This window comes from Gopherus evgoodei, chromosome 3 (genome assembly GCF_007399415.2).
Source record: "Gopherus evgoodei ecotype Sinaloan lineage chromosome 3, rGopEvg1_v1.p, whole genome shotgun sequence".
NCBI classification, from domain to species: domain Eukaryota; kingdom Metazoa; phylum Chordata; order Testudines; family Testudinidae; genus Gopherus; species Gopherus evgoodei.
This window is the reverse complement of record NC_044324.1, coordinates 83,233,177-83,254,580: the sequence shown is the minus strand read 5'-3', so window position 1 is coordinate 83,254,580 and position 21,404 is coordinate 83,233,177. Positions and strand designations below refer to the sequence as shown.

Genomic DNA, 21,404 nt, shown 5'->3' with positions numbered 1-21,404 from the left:
CCCCTGGGGTGGAAGGGTGTTTCGAGAGTGAGCCCAACTTGCACACTGACCCCTCAGGGTCTCCTGTGCTGCAGGGCTGGCCCAGCTTCCTGATCTGGGCCATTGGCTCTTGCCACAGCATGCAGGCAGGACCCTCCACCCATGATGCCCCCTTTTCTGGCCCTGGCTCAATGAGAGAGCGAGAGTTGTTGTTCCCTCTCCTCTGCCCCCCCAACCATTCCTCCAGCGGTCAGGGGCTCTGCTGAAACAGGAACCCCAATGCACATTGATTCATCTGGACTCTGATTACACAGAGCCCAAACATAAAGTAATTTCTTTGCCAGGCCGTCTGTCAAGTCATATTTAGGGATGTCAAAGTATTAGATTTCAAAGGAAAGATGTCACAATAAGATTTTGTGGCATCTTGCATGCCATGAAAAGAAAGTGGCACACACCTTTTGTGTTTGTGATTTGTAAGTGGAAATCCTGATTAAGTGGATACAAGTTAGCTGTAGTGGGGTAAGGGTAACAGTTGAGTTCCATGAGACAACCAAAAGTGATGGTTATCATCACCTATTCATGCCATTGAGGCAAAAAGTACCAACAGTTTGAATGCAAAGTACAATGCTGTGGATGGCATTTAACCATATCTAATAGCCCTCTTTCCCCATCTCTCTACTCAGCAAGGTCTAAATTTTTAAGAGATGATAGCAAGTAACTTGAATCACTGTTTTTTATGCTGAAAGGTGAGTCTCTGGTCACTTCTGAGTGCTGATGTGAGGAGCATTGGTACAATTTGCTATGGTTTTGCATTACACCCGTCAGAGCAGCATTATATCTTTCATAATCTGACAAAACAATTTAGTGGTTTCTTGGAGAATAAAGCCCTTAAGGGATTATCTGATGGACGTTGCTGCTAATGTTTGCTTTGTGAGCTTTATATTAGCAGGTCTATGTGGGTGTATTCATTTATCTGCCTCACATAACTGCTTCTGAGGTGGCTAGTGCACATCAGTGACTGCACCTGTTAATATTTATATGTAGTATTGGATAATCTGTCTGATAGAGCTTCATTTCAAGACGGTAAAATCCCTATTTATGGTGTAATGGGCTAAAAATACCCATTTATCTACACTCACTTTTGGTGGTCCATTGGGCTAATTGTGGAGGAAATATGCAAGCTTCTCGAATCCTTGTTGGCATCTGGAAAAGCCATTTGTCCTCTGTACAACACAAGTAATTTGTTAGTCTTGCTATTTGCTTCAGCTCTTTAGATACAAATAAAAGGGCCAAATTTTGCTGCTTTATACTAGTGTAAATCCAGAGTAAATTCATTGACTTTCATTACTCCAGCCTAAATGAGAACAGAATTTGGCCCAGGGAAATTAATCCAGTGTAAATGTTTCAGTCTGTCAAGTTAACTTGATCATAGCCAGTTTAAAACATATATTTTAGAGTCTCTGCACAAGGGATTGTACTTAGATTTAGTTGAATTGATGCAGTTTGTGTGTAAAGTGATTGGCCAGACACTGCTACATTAATTATACATGGGTCATATTTTCTTCAAAACTATAAGGACTAGAAATTTAATTTAAAAAAAAAATCTGATGCAATTACATGAGTCCAGGAGCTGAGGCCATAGTCATGGGTTTATAGTGCATATCTTCTGGCTCTGATCATCTGGGCGCACAGGTGTCACTGACTTAAAAGAACATGTAGTAGTGGCGTGTGCCCAAAGGGTGGAGGGGATAAGATCTCTTTGAAAAGGCCTTTTATGTTAAGTGTAATAGTAGAAAGCTAAAGGCACTGATTTATATGTCTACTCTGAAACAGAGGAAATACTTTAGCCAAAAAATATTTTGATTGATGAAATCATTAAAAAGCAGTTTGTGATAACTGGATAGTGAATAACCCTTTTTGTGTGAAACTGTAAACTCATATAATTTATTTCTTGTCCATTATACAACATGACACTCACTTTCCTTTGGGTCTCTGACAGCCATCTTAATGGACTTGAATGGTTCATAAAGACGAACATCTCCATCCCTCTCTGCTTTACGTCTCTAATCTGACCAACCAATAACCATATTGAAAACCTACTGAGCATTTGAAAGGAGAAAATGCAGAGAGTCATGTTCTTTCACTGCATTCACTTATCACCTAGGATGTATTTACACTGCAATTAAAGGTGTGATTGCTGGCTGGTTAGGCATGCATGCAAGCTTTAATTGGGCTGGCGTGGCTAAAAATAGTAGTTAAGACATGGCATTATTGTGAGTGTACCCACAGTTCTGGGAGAGCTTGGACAGCCCAGGCTGAAGCCTGTGCCACCGTGTCTTCAGTGCTATTTTTAGATTAGTGCTACTTAGATTAAGCTAGCGTGAATAAGGTTACCGGGGCTGCAATCACACCTCCAAGTGCAGGTTAGACATAATCTTTGGGACACTTCTGGACAATACATTTTAAAAGGTCATGTGGTAATAACACGCTGTGGGACTCGGTCTTCAGATTTTTCCAAAATATCCAATCTGGAAACAAAAATGTTACTTTTTAATGTTAAATTCCAAACATAATAAGTTCATTACATGTATGAGTCAATATTTCCTTTCCATAATTAAACTGTACTATTGCATTTGAATGCAATAAACTTTTGTTGCCCTTGTGGTTAATACTATTCCATAAATTGTCATCATAAACACCTTCTTTTTTTATGCTTTACCTCATTGACTTTCAGCTTGCTGGGCTCACCATTTCTGGAAAGTCTGTATTTACACATTTAATATTTGATAGCCAAATGAATTACATGAATGCTTTGGTTTTATGGCTTGTGAAGATAATTTTAATCAATAAATGGGAGCCGGCTAAATGAGAGAATTTATTTTCAGTCTGTCTTACTATTTTCATACTTGGTGAGGTTTTTTTTTCCATTACCACTCCTTCCCATACCCTATTATACCATTCACTAATATTTAGGAGAGGTTTGCTTTTCTTCTATCAGTTAGACAGTAATATCCTAGCAACCAACAAGTGTGTTATGAAGAAAGTTCTATTTTATCTGCATTTTTACAACACTGTACAGATAATTCTCCTTACCACAACACCATCTCGCAAAAGAGAGAGATTGCTAAAAAGAGTCATCCTCAGTTGTTCGATATGACTTTGTCCAGTAGCAAAATTGCCATTCCACTACATAAAAACATGAGTGGGAAAGAGCAGATGCTGTTTAAAGGGTTTCCCAATTACCTGATAAAATGCATGAATTGCCTCCTTCAGACTGACACTGGAAATGTGCTGCAATCTAACTGTCCTGCCATTTCCCCAGCAGCAACTGCAGCCACTTGTCTGGACACTTCCCCATGGCCCCAGCACCATCTTCGCCCTTGCCTCATGACCTCAGCTTGAAAATCCCAGCAGCCAGCCAGTAGCTCTCTTTAGCTCCCCTGGTCCCCACTAGCAGCACTGCTCTGTTCAGGGTGCTAGCTTCTTTCTGCCTGCCAGGTACCCAGGCATCCCTCCTTAAGCTCCAGGAAGTAACTGACACTTCTGTGCCCTGCAGCTTTTCTTATATGGGCCTGCCAGGCCAAGATTGGTTATTCCTTGCAGTCCCTCTCCTATTGGTTGCTTTCTGCACAGCCTCCCTATTAATTCCTTGGAGGCCAGTGTAGGGCCAATGCCTCATCACAGCATCAAGCAGTACCTGCTTGAGGTTCTCCAATCCCACCAATGGTACAAACTTGTGTAGTACTAATGACACAATCTGGTATAACTGAAAAAAATCAGTTGACTTGGATTGCGTTTCTGGATACATTAGTGTCACTATATACATAAAGCAATCTCTGAAATAGGGTTTCTGATCCCAAGGTCCAGTCCAACCAGGAACATCTGCACTGCAATTTTTTAGCCCTGTAGCACGAGTCTGAGTCAGCTGACCTGGGCTCTGAGACTCACAGTCGCAGATTTATTTATTTTTCAGTTTTAATAGTATTTCTTTGGGCTTGCAACCAGCCTGGTGTCACTGTTGAATTTCCACCACCGACCATTGTTTTGCACCACTTTACAAAGCGACTTCACTCTATCTTCAGTAATACAAATGCAATTAGCTATGCATGAAGAACAGTATCACAACTATATATTTCCACTAAACCTACTGTAAAAAGTCAGTGGTTCCAATTTAGTGGGCCAAATCTAACTTATGCTAAGTAGCACCAGACTCAGGAAATAGTTTTGAAGTTAATGGGACTGATCAAGCAATACAGTCCTACTCAGAGTGAGTAAGGGTGGCAGAATCAGGCTCTAATATAGGATTTTCTATAGCACCCTGTGATGGGGCAGGAGAGACCCCAGGCAGTGTGGAGTGAATTCACCCCATCCTTCAAGCTGTCCTCCATCTACAGGCCATGAGACCTAAGGGGAGGAATCCATAGAGATGCCCTAATCCGCAGGGCTTTAAGGCCTACTGACCGGAGTCTTTGGAATTGCCTTGCTCCACATGGCAATAGGGTCACGTGACCCACATCTGGTAGACAGCCCTTCTGTGCCTGGCGGTAAGGCCTAGCGACCAGAGTCCCTAGGGATACCTGGGGGCTTGCAAGGCAGTAAGACCTAATGGCCAAAGTCAATAGTGATACCCTGGGTCTACAGGGAAGTAATGCCTAGTGTCCAGAGTCATTAATGATACACTGGGTTCACCAGCAGCAAGGTCTAGCAGCCTGAGTTAATGGAGATACCCCTCCAGTCCTGGTTGTATGGCCTAGTGGCCAGAGTCAATAAAGTCTCCCTCCAGATAGGTCTGTATGGCCTAGCAGCTAGAGCCAATAGGGTCACATTCTGGGCATGGCTGTATATGCCCTAATGGCCAGAGTCAATAAAGTCATCCTCTGGATGGGGTTTTACAGCCTAGCACAGGGGTAGGCAACCTATGGCACGTGTGCTGAAGGCAGCACATGAGCTGATTTTCAGTGGCACTCACACTGCCCAGGTCCTGGCCACTGGTCCGGGGCGGGCTCTGCATTGTAATTTAATTTAAATGAAGCTTCTTAAATATTTTGAAACCTTATTTACTTTACATACAACAATAGTTTAGTTATATATTATAGACTTATAGAAAGAGACCTTCTAAAAAGGTTACAATGTATTACTGGCACATGAAATCTTAAATTAGAATGAATAAATGAAGACTCGGCACACCACTTCTGAAAAGTTGCCGACCCCTGGCCTAGTGGTTTGAGTCAATAAAGTTGCCCTCCGAGCTAGACTGTATGTTCAAGGAGCCACTTGTGTGTGTGGAGGTAGGGGGGAAGGTGTGGGCCACCACCCGAGCGATGTGGGGGGTGGCAGCCAGATAGGGGGACCTGAACCCTCCTTGCTTCACTGGGTCCCCACCCAGAATCCTTGCAGTGACGAGTGAGTCTGCCATTGGGTCAGTGGGGATTCATCTGCAACATGCTGACTGGCCTCAGAACAATGGCTTGTCCCCCCTGGGCTACTTCCTACCTTGTCACTCCAGTCTGTGATATGTGCATCTTTGGGGTCTCTGGGTTCTTCGGTTGGTGACACTCCCTGCAGCTTGGACCTTCCTGGGGTGTTCACGGGTAACTGGGTGTCCGTGTGGGTCTCAGCACCTCTGGCTTCCACGGTCCGGGGCTCCAGTGATTCCTGGGCAGGAGCTAGTAAGGAGCATCCTTCCTCTCCAGTGGTCAGCCCAGGCTGAGCTGGGCTGCTCCCTCTTATCCTGCTGCTACATCTGAAGCGTGTCTGGTAGGGACATGGGGATGTGGCTTCCTCTACCCACAGTGAGGAGTTAACCCTTCCCCCTCCAGTGTGGGGTGAGTTCACCCTGTCACACACCCATTCGCCTAGCTTCCAAGCATAAAGTTGCTAATGTGTAAATCTGGGCAATTCACCTGAGGGTTAATAAATTTCTACATACCTAGCTGAATAGTCAAGGATGCCAGTTTGTAATAAATTAAAGTGACCGGTTGTATCCTCCACTGGTGTAAATCTGTATAGTGCTGTTGAAGTCAGTAGAGCTATGTTCATGTGCACATCTGAGAGTTTGTATGAAGTTTTCTTTTTAGTGTCAGGTTTGCCTCATTGCGGTTGCTTAATGGAAGAAAACATTTTTGCATTGTTTACCATTTGGACAGCAGCAGTTTTGTGCCATCTAGTGGGTAAGTGATAGAATATACCAGATGTATATTCAAAACAGAATATATATATATATATCTATTATCACAGCTCCTCATCTCTTTGTTCCTTAGCGCAAGTGACTGGATAGCTAATGTAAATCCTTAATTATTTGCCCTTTGAAAAGTCTGGCAGTTATACCAAAATATGTACTGAGGCTGGGGGCAGAATTTTAATACACTCTCTCTCTCTCTCTTTCTCTCTGTGACAGAGTGCAGTCCTTGGAGCGCTCCTGTTTGTGGCACTGCAGGCATGCCATCTTCAGTTCCCTTTTAGTTCCCCTCATCACTGATCGACACTTTGGCAAAAATCCCTCGGTACCTCAAGCGATATAGGTCTTACAGTGCCTTTTTCCATGGAGAAATTGGATGCTGGCTTCAGTGCCCTGAAAACAGGCCTAGATGAAAACAGGGAAATCAACAGGCCTAGATGACTTTTCAAAGTGAGCAGATCAAAAATTTCAGCCCCTAACACATGGAAGTAGCTCCTGAGTGTGTTCAATTCCGTCTCATCCAGCTCAAGGTACCGAAAATTTGACAACAAGTTGAGATAGTGCCTTTAGGAAGCCTGATCCAAAAAACTTTTGCCCTAACTCATTCATGTCTGATATTTTTAAATTATTTGAGTGACTACTCCAGTTATTGAACCACCTCTTATAAACAAACAGACTGGCTTTCACCTGGGTCTGTCATCCACTGGACAACAACTGAACTTCCCAAAAACGTATCAAAGATGGGTATGAAAAGAGACTGATTGCAGGAGCAGTGTTTTTCTCTCAGCTGCTTATGATACAGTCAATCATTGTGGGCTCCTTCATAAGGCACTCATGGTAATATAGACCCCGCATGTTTCCCAAAACTTTTGTTTCAAATGGAGATCTGGATAATACAGACCAGACTGGAGAACAAAAGCTTCTTTGTGAACTTTGGTTTCAAACAGAGCTGATGGTGATGACAAAAGAGCAGCCTCCCTCAGGGTAGTGTCTTAGCACCTACATTATTAATATCTATATAATGACCAGCCAAGCTACCCTGGCTCTAGGTACTTTATTTATGCAAATGATCTGTCCAGCAACACACAACACAAGGAGGTTGGCACATTAGAGAGTACTCTGGTGAATGTACTTAACACCCTAGGCAAGTACTATGCAGCCAACTAACCGCACACAAACACAGATAAGATGATAGTCAGTGCACTCCATCTCAAAAACTGAGGGGCCAAATGTGAACTCAGCATCAGTTAGTAAATGAAATTTACTCATTCCATAAATCCCATATAGTGTGGTGTTACTCTCTACCACACACTCTTCTTTAGAGCCTTTGCTGAGACAGCTAAAGCTGAGGTTAGGATACGAAACAACATTCTCAGCAAGCTGCTTACATCAAAGTGGGGTATAGATCCATCCACTCTGTGATGAACCACACTGGCTACTCCTTTGCTGAAGACACCTGTGCAGCAAGTGCACAATCTCCTCACTCCAAGAAGGTAGACCAACTGCTTAACACCACCTGCTGCTATCTTACAGGATGTCTTAAGGCTATCCACATCAACAGCTTCTAGATCCTTAGATATTGCTTCTCCTGATATATGCCAGGAAGTTGCTAGTCAAGTCAAGCATGCAAGGCAATGCACAGAGCCACTATGTGATATAATACCAACACTGAGTTGGCTGAAGGCATGACAAAGTTTTCTTGTCACCTTTAAACCTCTAGGGTTCACTAGTGTTCAGTTATGGCAAAAAGGAGCAGAGAATTACTCTGTAGCCTGGGCACTCTGGCTCCCATCAGTTGAGCACCAACACCCAGTGCCCATCAGCCTTGGACTATATGGCACTGCCTCAATCGAGTCCTCATTGGAATTGACCAGTCTAGAGACGTGATGATCAAGTAGGGCTACATAGTTGGCCCTATTGCCTGTGATTATGGCAGAGTTCCTCAAAGTGTAAAGCATCTGCCTGTGATGCCAGCTACGTTAGTGCAATTGCTCTTCTAGTGACCGGGTGGAGTGCAATGATCCAGAAATCGCATGTGCCTGATGTGGTGGGAAGCAGTATGAAGACATGACAGAAAAAAAGAAAAGAAACTAATAGCTGGATTTTATCCTGTTCAGGAGTTAGCTCCCTGCTTAACACAGGGCGCCATCCCCCAGCTTGGTCTGCTGCTCTCTTAAAGGGGCTATGTCATGAACAGGGTTGGCTGGCCCTGAACCCCACTACTCCTTTAAGGCAAAGGATCGTCCTGTTCAGTTACAACCAACCAACCATGTTTAAAGAACATTACTAAGGTTGCAAAGTCAAGCACTGAAAACATTTCAGTGGGAGTTAGATGCCTAAATACCTTGGAGGATTTGGGCCTCTGTGGCAGCAGCAGGGCTATAATCTAGTTCTCCAGGGAAGCAGTCACTGCCATAGTCATGAGATCATCTCCTCTCTTCCTGCAACCCCCTGCCTCATACACTGCACATCTTTCAACTCATGTCTCCCAATGTGTGCAATAGGTACATGCCTTCCCACCTCTGTAACAAACAAGACAGGGGTCCAACAGACAACAGCCTCCTTCATTATAAAACTTGGCGGGGAGCAGAGTTGTAGGTTTTTTTTTAATTTTATAGTGAAAGATAAATAAACCCTGATTCCTTGTCAGGGCAGGTCCATCCTCTGCACTGAATAAGCCAGGGCTCCTGGGGAAAAGCATAGTATATGATCATGTAACTGAAGACTGCATCACAATGTGTACACACAAGCTTAGCCTTTTTTTCCCCTCTGCATTTGAAGCAGATGGCTTCTTTCTCCAGGCTGCCTGGGCATGAACAGAAAGAGCTGTTGAGAGCCCAGGAGAGAGAGGCTGCCTTATGTCAATTCTGGTGCAGAGCCTGGAGCAGCCATTACAGGGACAGTGCTCCTCATCCCATAGCCCTGGGCTGCAGCATGCTCACTTGCTTTGTGGGGATGGTAATATGCAGTCTAGTCAACAATAGGAGCTGTGGAAGGCTCGAGCATGCTCCTGACGCATGGAATGTTTGGAGATTTTACTTGATTTCCTAAGTCTCTACTGAGCCTGTGTGAACTGCTACTATTCAAAGGCTTAGTACTTGGCCAAACCTGTATAGATTTTCAGTGATGACAAAGGGCCTAAAGGCCACCCCCTGGCAAATTTCAAGGCCATGATCCAAAGCATGGGGGCATTTTTTATATTATATCATTCTCAGAAGCGCTGAATCATCATGTCTGAAATATTCCCCCCAAAATCAGCCTGAGACGGATACTCAGCATGAGAAATTTCAGCCCCAATGGTTAGATTTTGGCAAAGTTATAAGCAACCGAAAAAAAGCCTTATACTATGAAGTGATGAGCAACTGAAGAAGAGCTCTGTGTAGCTCAAGAGTTGGTCTCTTTCCCCAACAGAATCTGGTCCAATAAAAGATATTCCCTCACATGGCTTGTCACTTTAATAATACACAATCTCGGGGATGGGAGGAGGCAGTAAGGCTGAGACTGTCTATCAGTAATTTAAGGGTTAAAATAATATATGACTATTGTGATTTAAAAAAACAAATGAAGCAAACAAAACCTCCATCATTAGAAAACCCAGAAAGTCAAGAGTTAAGATCAAACTTAAAGAAACCCAAACTTTTCGAAGTGTAGGAATGCACAAAGGTCACCCAAATAACCTTATTTTTGTGCCCATAAATAGAGCTGGCTGACCCTGCCTCTTGAGCTGGAATACAGAGATCAGCATGCAGGGGTCTTCTGTGTGCATAGACCCAGGGTCACAATCTGGCCCATCATTTGGGTTACAGATTTGGGATCTCTTGAGGTCAGTACTATGCCTCATACTAACCACCTTTTATGGCCAGCTGCATTAATAGCTAGAGCTTACTACTCCAAGACTGTCACCCTTTCCGGGAAAATGTTTGACTAAATTCTTGCTTCGTCTTTGTGTTGGTTTTTTTTTTTAAAATAAATGAAGATCATGCTCTCAAGTAGTAAGCAGTACGGTTAGCCCCAAAAGTTAAACAATCATGCGTAGACCCCAAAATTCATCAGGCTGGCCCTCAAGTCATGGGTTTTAAAAAAGGTAGGGGTGTGCGTGTATGTGATAGTGAGTGAGTGTGTGTGCGTGTGTGTGTGTGTGTGTGCATGTGCGAGAGAGAAAGAGAGAATTAGTGTTGCCAACATACCCAAATTTATGAAGCTGATTTTGGTGCCTGCTGCAGTAGGTCTTGCCTCACTTCTGCCCCCTCCAACTCTCCATCAGTTCTCCCCTTACACACACCTGTCCAACCTCTCCAGCCACCACTCCCTTTCCCCCATTGATTCTGCTTCCCCAACCTCACCTGTGCAGCTCTGGGGCTCTTCACTCACCCACCTCTCCCAGGCTGGGGGGAAGGGAACAGCTCCATCTTCACCCTCCTCAGGCTGAGTGTTATGGGGAAGCACTTACAGAATTCTTCTGAATTCTAAGCCAAGATTTTGGCTGAATTTATTGAGGCTTGGAGTGGTCAGGTGAGGCTCTTCCCCCAACAATGGCTTAAAGGTACTTGGGTTATGTCTTCACTGAAGAGTTAACCTGGGTGATTGACATCAGGGACGAAGCACCTGGATTAGCCGAGCCCGGGTAGGAGCAGCCACACTATAAACCCCTCTCAGAGTTAGTGTCCTCAAAGGTGCCAGCTAGCCCAGGTGTAAAACACCAACACAATAGGCCAGCGGGTTTTGTGTGTGTAGAGGAGCTTCGTTAGGGGCAATACCAGAGTTCATTCTGCAAAGAAGACAGGCCCTTGGGTAGTACAGATCTAGGGCTCAATATCAGGCCATCACCAGCAGATCTTAAAGTTGAAGAAGTACCGTTAAAAAAAAATTGTTCATTATCCTGCTTATTTATAAATGAACCCCCCAAGATGGTTAGGTAAAAATAGCAAAAACAGTATGACCCTTTCATAAGCTGACCCTATATTTCAGGGGTTGGCAAACTTTGGCTCCTGCCCTATTAGGGTAAGCTGCTAGTGGGCCTGGACGTTTCGTTCACCTGGAATGTTCACAGGTACGGAGCCCCTCAGCTCCCAGGGTCTGTGGTTTGCCAGCTCCCAGCCAATGGAGCTGCGGGAAGTGGCACACCTGCAGACGCTCCAAGAGGTCCATTGGTAGAAATGCATGAAGAGATCAAATTACACAGTAGCGGACTGACACCAGTGCTATAGTACTGTCATTCATTATATTTTTCTGACTGGCTTGTAAGGCATAGCATTTTGTGAAATGCATGGGTCAAATGTCATGCAGATCTGCAGCATTGCTCTTTTCGTATTCCGTTCAAGCCAATCTAGTCCATTAAACAAAGCCTTTGCAACTTTAAAAGGCTACAGTATTGACATCAATAAATGGGTCAGCAAACTTTGGCTGCTGGCCTGTCAGGGTAAACTGCTGGTGGGACATTTTGTTTACTTGGCATGTCTGCAGGCATGGAGCCCCTCAGCTCCCTGGGGCCACAGTTCACCATTCCCAGCCAATGGGAGCTGTGGGAAGTGGAGCCGAGGGGCTCCATGCGTGCAGATGCTCCAGATAAACAAAACAACAGTGAATTAGATATTCATTTCAATGATTCCATAGAGTTTAAAAGCATCAAATTTTGGTTTAGACCCATTTATAAGCCGATTCCTGCTCTTTGATGCATCACTTTTTTACCAAAAATATTCGGCTTAGGAACAAGTATATGGTATTAGCCTAAACCCATTTCTTTGTGAACGTTCACGTGGGTCATGCGATGCTTGTGACCAAGTCTTGCCTCAGCATAATCAAAAGCACAATTAAAAATTATACTTCTCCATGCACATGGGATGCCAAATTGTGTTTAAATGATGCTATTTAAATGATATTAGATGCTGACGGTGTGCTCAGTGCAGTACAAGACACAAAAATACAGGCTCTGCCCTGAAGATCATACAATGTAAATGAAAGACACAGAAAAACCAAGGCAAACTGGGTAGTCCTGAGGAAGGCCTTAACTTACATTTTTATTACTATTATTGTTTATATTGTGGTAGTTCCCCAACCGGCCATACAGTTCTGTTGTGATGGGCACTATACAGTTTAGCTTATCATGAGCTATCACTTTTCCAGTGTGACACTGGAGTGGAGAGGAAGTGTGGGGCTTTCACTGGAGAAATGAATCTTGTACACCCAAAATACGAGTTGTAAAAAATAAAAATAAGCTCTTCTCTCTTCATCTCTCATGTTTGTGACGCTTGTCCATCCATTCCAGGAGCAATATTGTGCAATTACCGGATATGCCCTTTAGTCTCCAATAGTGCTTAAAGTGCCTCGTCTCCAGTTCATTTTCTCCCTCTCTCCCATCAATCGATCATGTGAAATGTTAACTTTCAAATGGGTCCCAACGGGCACTGAAATTCAGCTCAGCTCATGGAGGTGAGTGTGGTGGGAAGGAGTGAATTAATACATTTGCTACTGCTATTGTTTAAGATGACCTGATACTAGAGAGACAAGGTGAGTGACGTAATATTTTTTATTGGACCAACTTCTGTTGGTGAGAGAGACAAGGTTTCTGGTCCAATAAAAGATAATACCCCACCCTCCTTGTCTTTACTAACTGAAATCAACATAGCTACAACAACACCACTATGTACAAAGGAAATGTTAAAGAATTTGTGTTGAGCCTCACCCCTCCTTTTTTTATTTTATAGTGTATCCAGAAGGTTGAAAGTTTTCATTTTTTGACGCACTAGAATGATCAAGTCTTGTCTTCCCTAGTTTTGCTGAAGGACTTTTGGGAGCCTGCTCATCCACCATGTGAAGGGATGGCCAATCTTTAACAAAAATACCCTTCCTCTTAAGTGTTTATTAGACATTAGGAAAAATAGATGTTCATAATAATACACAGCACTTATCTAGCACTTATCATCAGTAGATCTCAAAGTGTTTTACAAAAGAGGTCCCCATTTTACAGGTGGGGAAACTGAGGCACAGAGCAGGGCAGTGACTTGCCCAAGGTCACCCAGCAGGTCAGTAGCAGGACTGGTAACAAAGCCCAGCTAGCCTGAGTCCCAGTCCATAATCAAATAAATAAATTAAAAAAACTACAACACTCATCCCTCCACCACCAAGTTTTATAGTCTGAACAAAGTCTCCACTTTGCAATTACTTTGCTGACAGTTTCTTATGAATTTATAATCCCACTAACTTCTCTAGTTACCCATGGAGTTCCAGGCAGATGTGATATGAACTAAAATCTCTAGTTACCCACAGAGCTCTAGACAGATATGATCAGAATTTCTAATATAAAAAATAAGCAAGGGAAAAAAGACTTTAAAAAGACCAAAAACCAACCAACCAAATCTATTTCAAGCCACCTTTATATATCCCAAAAGGAGCGAAAAATGTACACCCTCCAAATTTCTCCCCACTCCTCTTCCCTGCATAGGTTGTCTTATAACTAGACAGTTTTCTGAACTGAAGTGAACAGAATGTAATGCATCAGTGCACACAGGAAAAATTATCTTCATCATGCAAAAAGTAACATGAATATCCTCCACTGGGCAGTTGTACTTACACAAGAAAAAGACCTAGATACACTTAAAAAATAAAACTGAGAACTTAAGAAAAACTGTGGCATGAAATAATAATATGCAGAATCCATGACTTTTCATGCACTTGATTTTCTGATGTTCCTGTCCATTCCTAACGCAAATAGCTTAGAAAAAACAAATACAGATATGTTTTCAAACAAACACTGAGATTTAGTTGAACAAAACTGAACCAGGTTCAGGGTTATATACCAGTAAGCTGAAAGTAAATAATATTTTGTTTATTAAATCCCAGTAGCTGGTGGCATAGAGCAGAAAAATCTCAATTTGATGGTGAACAGAACTCTAGTTAACATTTGTTGTAGTCCAGTTTGTTGTTTCTCAGCACTCATTTATGTAATGTGAAAGCATTCAGATCTTCAGACTTGACAATGCTATATTCTATGAAAAATGGTAAACAATTTAACATGTATTTCTAAAAAAAAAAATTGGATGAGTCATGGCAGAAATTTTGTTTCATAGATGATTGGGCCAGAAAAGGGGGACCACTGTGATAATCTAGTGCAGCAGTGCTCAAATTTCATTGCACTGCGACTCCCCTTCTGACAACGAAAATTATAACTTGACCCCAGGAGCGGGGATGGAAGCCTGAGCCTCGCTGCCCTGGGGGGGGGAAGGGCTTTGGCTTTGGCCCCGGGGCCCAACAAGTCTAATGCCAGCCCTGGCGACCCCATTAAAATGGGGCTGCAACCCACTTCGGGACCCACAGTTTGAGAACTGCTCATCTAGTGTGATTTTCTGCATATGTCATGCCATAGAATTTCACCCTGCATCAATGTATGGTTGAACTAGAGCATCGTTCAGACAGCATTGAATAGATGGGCCTAAACCACATTATTAGAGTTCCCCCCCTACACACACACAACTAAATGATGTGCAGATCCCATATCCAGTGGTTATGGTCACATCAGGTGATTTGTCAATTTTTATTTTAAGATTCTGTGGGTCTGTTGACATTTACCAGTGGGCTAATTTCTAATCAGTCATTGAACATTTTTAGAATATCACAGCATACATGTCCATTGCTATATTGTTTTTTTAGGCTACACAACCTACTTCTATGTATGGTATCCTGACTCTTATCAAGATTCTGTATCTCATGTGTAAGAAAGGAAAGGAAAGGCAAGCAGCTGGAGTAAAACAGAAAGCCAGAAGCGAATCAGAAAATAAACTCTGATAAAAACTCTCCTAGCAGAAGACACTAAAAATCTAAACCAACACCACATTAAGCAAAAAAATCAATATTTTATTGACTAGAAAACAGAGAGTTGTATACTTGTGGTTAGTTATTATCCACATAGATTTTATGCTATTGCAATTTGGCACTGGCCTATTTTCATAATAGTGTACTTTTCCTTTTGTCTTCTTAATGTAATTACCACTTTCAATTAAATAAGGAAATGAGATCATAATGCAACTGAGGTCAAAGAAAAGACTCCTATTAACAGCAATAGACTTTGGTTCAACTCCTAAAAGGACACAGTGGCTCCTGAAGTTAATGGGAGTAAGATGTGCTTTACAACACATCAAAAGTGTGGTAAATGGTACAAAACCTGCCCTCAAGTATTTCATTGCGCCATTCTCAATGGCTCAGTATAATGATAGTTTAATGACATGAAAGCATGGAACAAAGGGAAGGAACATTTGTAACACTAATCTACTTGGCCTTTTATAGACATTTTTACTTTAAAAACTCAGCAAGCAGATCAAATCCTCTCAAAGTGACATAAATGAGATATAGGAACAAAACTACATTGTTCTCTTGGCCTATTGATTGTAATGAAAATAATATTATTAAAAATCATTGCTATAATGCTGGTAAATGTACATGGCTCTTAACAAAATGAGTAAGTCATGCTCCTTGTTTTAAAGCATTGACAGTCTTAATATAGACAAGGCAAACACATAAGATAAGGCATTAGATCACAGTTCAAAGTGAGAGCAAGGAGAAACTATTAATGATGAGAAAGATGGATGGATTTCTGGAAAATGTGTTTTCAGGAGAAGCAAGAGGTGGCTTGGCAGACAGGAAGGTGACTCTCAAGCCATGTTTACACTAGGAAAAAAGGTGTATGTACTAAAATCCTAGTTTAGACAAGGTGTAACTCACACACGTACAGGATGTGATGTTCTGTCCCATCTAGTGGCACCAAGACCACTTAAAGAGCGAGATTGAATGAGGCAGCTCTACAGCCTTAGCTAACAGGCACTTGGCTTTCAGCTCATGCGCTAGAGGCTCATGTACTAAGCTCCAGAAACCCCAGGTTTGATCCTGTCCACCGATGACCAGGGTCTGACAGTGTTGAAAAGGCAGTTGGAGTTGTAAGATAGTGTTTGGAAACTATACATTAGCGCTCTGATTGAGGGAGCTCATTGATTCTGATGGTGGATTAAAGTGTAGTTTTATTTATTTATATCCTGAAAAGATGATGAAGCAAAAAAAAAAAGAATTTAACTAAAACTAGCTAATTTTTGTAAAGGGGCTGTAGTTCAGCTCTGCAAATCACTAGTCTTGGAACAGATTTGTATTTGTTTGTTTGTTTCTTAAGAAGAGATATAAGCCTTGATGCTTCAGAGCATAAACCAACCACTCAATGGTAGGCAGGGCCAGATTTAGGGGCAGGCAACTCAGGCGACTGCCTGGGGTGCCGAGCTTGGGGGGTGCCAGACTTGAGGTGCTCTTTTTGTTGTTAGCAACAAAAGGGAAAATAGAATGTTTGAAGTAAAATGTTTCAGGTATTTCGTATGTGGATTCACTAACCTTCTAGAGCAGGGTCAGCAACTCCTGCATGGTAAGGTTTGTTTACCTGCCTTGTCCACAGGGTTGGCCGATGTTCACCGCTCCAGGCAGGGGTGGCTCCAGGCCCCAGCACGCCAAGCGCGTGCTTGGGGCAGCAAGCCACGGGGAACACTCTGCTGGTCACCGCGAGGGCGGCAGGCAGGCTGCCTTCGGCAGCTTGACTGCAGAGGGTCTGCTGGTTCCGCGGCTTTGGAGGACCTCTCGCAGGCACGGAGGTCTGCCAAAGCCGCGAGACCAGTGGACCCTCCGCAGGCAAGCCGCCAAAGGCAGCTTGCCTGCCTTGCTTGGGGTGGCAAAATGCCTAGAGCTGCCCCCGCTCCAGGCCAATGGGGGCTGCAGGAAGCGGCACGGGCTGAGGGATGTGCTGGCCACGGCTTCCCGCTGCCCCCCTTGGTCTGGAGCGGTGAACCGTGGCCAGTGGGAGCCCTGATTGGCCAAACCTGCAGACACGGCAGGTAAACAAACAGGCCTGGCCCTCTAGGGTGCTTACCCTGGCGAGCCACATGCCAGAGGTTGCCGACCCCTGTTCTAGACTCTTCTGGACCTTTATAGAATCTCATGGAACCTTACAGACTTTCAGATAACTACATTTTCCTTGAACCTTCTAGAATGTTGTCAGCCATATCCTTGGGGGGTATATATGGGGTGGGTTATTGCCAGTCAGTCAGTGAGATATAAGAACAAAGTGAAGTGAAGTGAGGGCCTAGCTGTGATATTAGTTGTTAGTCGTAAGTGCAGCTTTTTGGAGCTCAGTCTCATTAAAACATATCTTTGATCAATGATGGCTGATGACAGACTGACATCGCTTGCTATTCTATTGCTTCAAAATGCCATTGGTCAGTCTTTGGAGCTCTCTGGCACTGTGCTTCAGTTTGGGAAGGCAAAGGTAAGAGAAGCAACCTTTTGTACTAAAGGACTAGAGTTAACATTCTAAGGCTGTCACCTATTGTAACATTATTTAATACTGATTCACCCGATGTTGGTGCACAATTCAATTTCTTGAAGTTAGTACATCTCAGTTATTCTTAAAATTAAAAAGATTCTATACGATTAGAGGAAATGAATTTTATTTGCTTATATATGGCATGAATAAATATAGATTTAGAGATCCTAGCATGCAAATTTATTGTCTTATATGACAGGGATAAATCATACATGGAAATTGTGCATCAAAGTTGTGAAATGGGCTACATATGCAATAAAAAAATAAGGTATTAAAAATTTTAAAAATCAAGGGAGACGGGGGCACTTTGCCTGGGGTGCCATTTGGTCCAGGGCCTGCCCTGGTGGTAGGTATTAGTAAGAAATTACCAGGATGGGCAACATATACTATAATTGTGCACACTGGATTTTCTTGCATCTTCATCTGGAGCAGTTGGTGCTGGCCACTGTTGGAGTTGGGATATTGGATTAGATGGGCCCATTGATCTGATACAGTCTGGCAATTCCTCTTTTCCTTAATCATAATGCATGAAAAAATGTAAAGAAATCTTTCTCCCCCATGTTATTCAATTTATATGTAGTTCTTAGTAATGTGCCCTAATAAATAAACAGAAATTTGTTACTACGAGCAACCATGAAGTGGAAGTAATGACAATGTCATTTACAGACACTTTTTCCAAAAACAATCTATGAATAGTATCAGAGGGGTAGCCATGTTAGTCTGGATCTGTAAAAGCAGCAGAGAGTCCTGTGGCACCTTATAGACTAACAGTCGTATTGGAGCATGAGCTTTTGTGGGTGAATACCCACTTCGTTGGATGCATGTAGTGGAAATATGCAATATGGACATAATTAATTGCTTGGCTAAGCCCCACATTTTTGCAAACTGCTTAGTTAACATTCAGTATATTGAGAATCAGAGAACTGGAAAAAGTGAGTAGGTCATTGATTAAGCATAGCGTGGTGCGAAGGAATTCTGACTTGCAACTTGGAGCAAAGATTATACAGCTTTTTAATTGCCCTATAGTGTATCCAGCAGTGTAAATTATGGAGGAAACGGCCTTCTGTCCCCTCACCTCACTCTCTTGGCCATGGAGTGGACTCTTGACTCTCTCTGCTGGTGGGCAGCCATTTCTCCTACTCCTTTCTGTCTTTCAAGGTGGAGAAGTAGCACCCCCTCTGGAGTGGTGGAAGTCTTTCCTTTCTGTACAACAACCCCCTACCGTCTGCATGTAGTGAAATGACTGCTTTGGCAGCAGCCTCCTTTGTCTGCCCAGCAGCCTTGAGGCACAGAGAGAAGGGGGACATTGTTCAGATTAAATATTGTGGCCCAGTGGGGAATGCACCACCACCACTTTCCACCTGAGTGTCTGCATCAGTAGAGTATTGGTATAAGTTTTCTTCAATGAGATCATCTATTATGTCTTCCAAATACAGATTTTTCATAGTCATTCTTAGATTATATAATATAAAATGCTAAAGCTCCCAATAGCAGAGTGCACTGTTTTACAAGGACACACATACTGTATCTCCATTAAAATATATATATATAGAAATTTCTTTGGAAATGTTTTCTTAACCAGAACTGTGTAAAAATCTTTTTACAAGATATAAGGCATGCATGTAGCAGCTGAGCACTGTGACAGAACTGAACTGCTGTTGGAAAGCAACTTGAATGATTAAATAACTCTTATGGACTTTAAATGAATTTCTGACTGCAGGGTAAGGAAGTACTTGGTTACAGCATGCGAGAATAATGCGTCTCTCGCTAACTATGCAGCAGAACCACATTCACGACAGAGGATGTCATCTTGCTGGGTGAGAAATCCATGTCCCACCAGCGAAATGGAACATTTCACACAATTAAAGCAGTCACTGTGCCACTGGCGCTCTTCAAATGAGATAAATTTGGCACCTCCAAGAGCTGAAAAAGAAATTAGAAAAAAGGGAATTCAATATATTTTAGAAGAGATCAGAAATAGATTGTTTTTTTAATAGAGCATGTTGTCTTCGTTCACACTGATATCTACAAGCATCCTACAGTTTGAAATAGCCTGTAGAAATAGATATGCCCAACATATATATGCACAGTAGGAGCTAAAAATTAGAGATGGGAAAAACGTTTACAACAAAGCCCCAAACTGTGAAACACCTGTTTTCATATCCCATTACGGCCTCTAAACATGGACCTGGCTCATCAAAACATCCACTAAGGTTTACAGACATTTCCAACTACCGTGCACCCAGTTTCCAGCAAACTGCCATAGAAATCAGAGGCAACATGTACAGGAGGCATGCAGGGTCTAGTGCCTGGGCCCAGCTGCCAGGGACAGTGGCCAAACATGCCAGGGGGAGGTGCAGTGCGAGAAGGACAAAGCCTCCCACCCTCTCAGGTAACATGGGCAGGGAGAGTGCAGTGGCCCTAGGCTGCGTGCAGGTCAAGGAAGGAGACATGTGAGGTGTTCACATGTCCTCCTCTTTAGATTGTGCCCCCCAGTATGAGGAGGCATGAGTCATCTATGATAGAAATCATGGGTAATGTGTGGGTTGTGTGGCTCCAGTGCAAAACCAAGTTTAATTCAGACATTTCAATTTAGTGTCTGAGATTTAGGGCTTTTCATAGTCCAGGACTTAAACTGAAAGTCACTAGATTTGAGCTATGTGAAACACAAGCTCCCAGAAAAAGCATACCCTTGGGTATACTGGTGAATTGTGGAACTCTATAGATTAACATGTTAATTAAGATTTTTTCTGTCTCAGATATTCCTGAATCTGTTCCTGCCCCCCACCCTGTAATCTTATCACAGCAGACTGAATTTCCCCTCACTTTCCTTGAGTTATTTATATGAGGATCAGACATCTGTAATTAGCTGGCTCCATTACACTTCATCATTGGGCTAGAGGAGTAATAGATTCACTACTAATAGTCTCAACTAATGGTCTCAGAATAGTCAGAGTGTTAACCTGACATTGAATTATAAAAGATTTAAGCACACAGGGCAAAATCATGATACAACTTTTCCATGAGTGGCAAGATCTCTTACTTTGATAAATGTGCCTTAGCTGCACAGAACAGTTAATTCTAATTAACCTACAATTATACTAGTTTTATTTTTAAAAAACCTGATTACTGAAATAATGTATGATATGTTTGTGTGCCCACTCGAGGATACTACTAAGTGTCTCCTCATGTATCCTTAGGGACCTGAGTCACTCAACTTCATTTTTCCACTCCAACAATGTACAAGACATTTATATAAACCACAAGAGAAGCTCTTTTAGTACATACAAATAATGTAATGTTTAGCGTGTACTGAATGATACATGATTTACATGTTCCAACAAGGTATCTTGCATGTAACATAGAGGAGAGCTAGATTCTGTCTTCATTTACATCTGTGGCACGCCATTTAGTAGTAATGAGGTTTAAATGGATGGGGTTGCATTTACTTAGCTAAGAACAGAATTTGGTTCATGGAGCTCATTTTCATATGGCTATGAGCCTACAGACTGTCCCTTCAATGGGGTAAGTTTTATAACAAAGAGCTTTATAGAGAGAATCAAATAGATTTTGTTTCTTTCATTTGAGTGCATTAGAGGATGAATACAGGAGAACCCCTTTTGTGTCACAAGACATCAGGGGACAGATCTTCTGCTGATGTATATTGCCCTGGCTTCACTGAAATCGTCTTCCCATCACTGGAGCTATGACAATTTACACCAGCTGAGGATATGCCCTAGTGTGTATATATGTAGGTACTTATATGGCTGCTTTAGTACCTTACAAAAATGAATGAATTTATGAATGAATGAGGTACAGGTTATTACTATCCTAATTTTGTATATGGGCAGTTGAGGCCTAGAGAGAATAAGTGGCTTACCCAGTATCACACAGGAAGCC

At 42.6% G+C, this 21,404-nt stretch overlaps 1 protein-coding gene across 2 annotated transcripts in view; it reads right to left on the bottom strand.

Moving 5' to 3' along the window:
- Window positions 1-18,267: 18,267 nt before the first annotated feature.
- The window catches only part of FHL5 (four and a half LIM domains 5), a 37,220-nt gene continuing 34,083 nt past the window's right edge, over window positions 18,268-21,404 (bottom strand). For both annotated transcript variants that reach the window (XM_030555972.1, XM_030555971.1), the window contains one exon: window positions 18,268-19,427. In XM_030555972.1, the coding sequence (XP_030411832.1) occupies window positions 19,276-19,427 (152 nt within the window). In that variant the 3' untranslated portion in view covers window positions 18,268-19,275. The remainder of the gene's footprint in view (window positions 19,428-21,404) is intronic.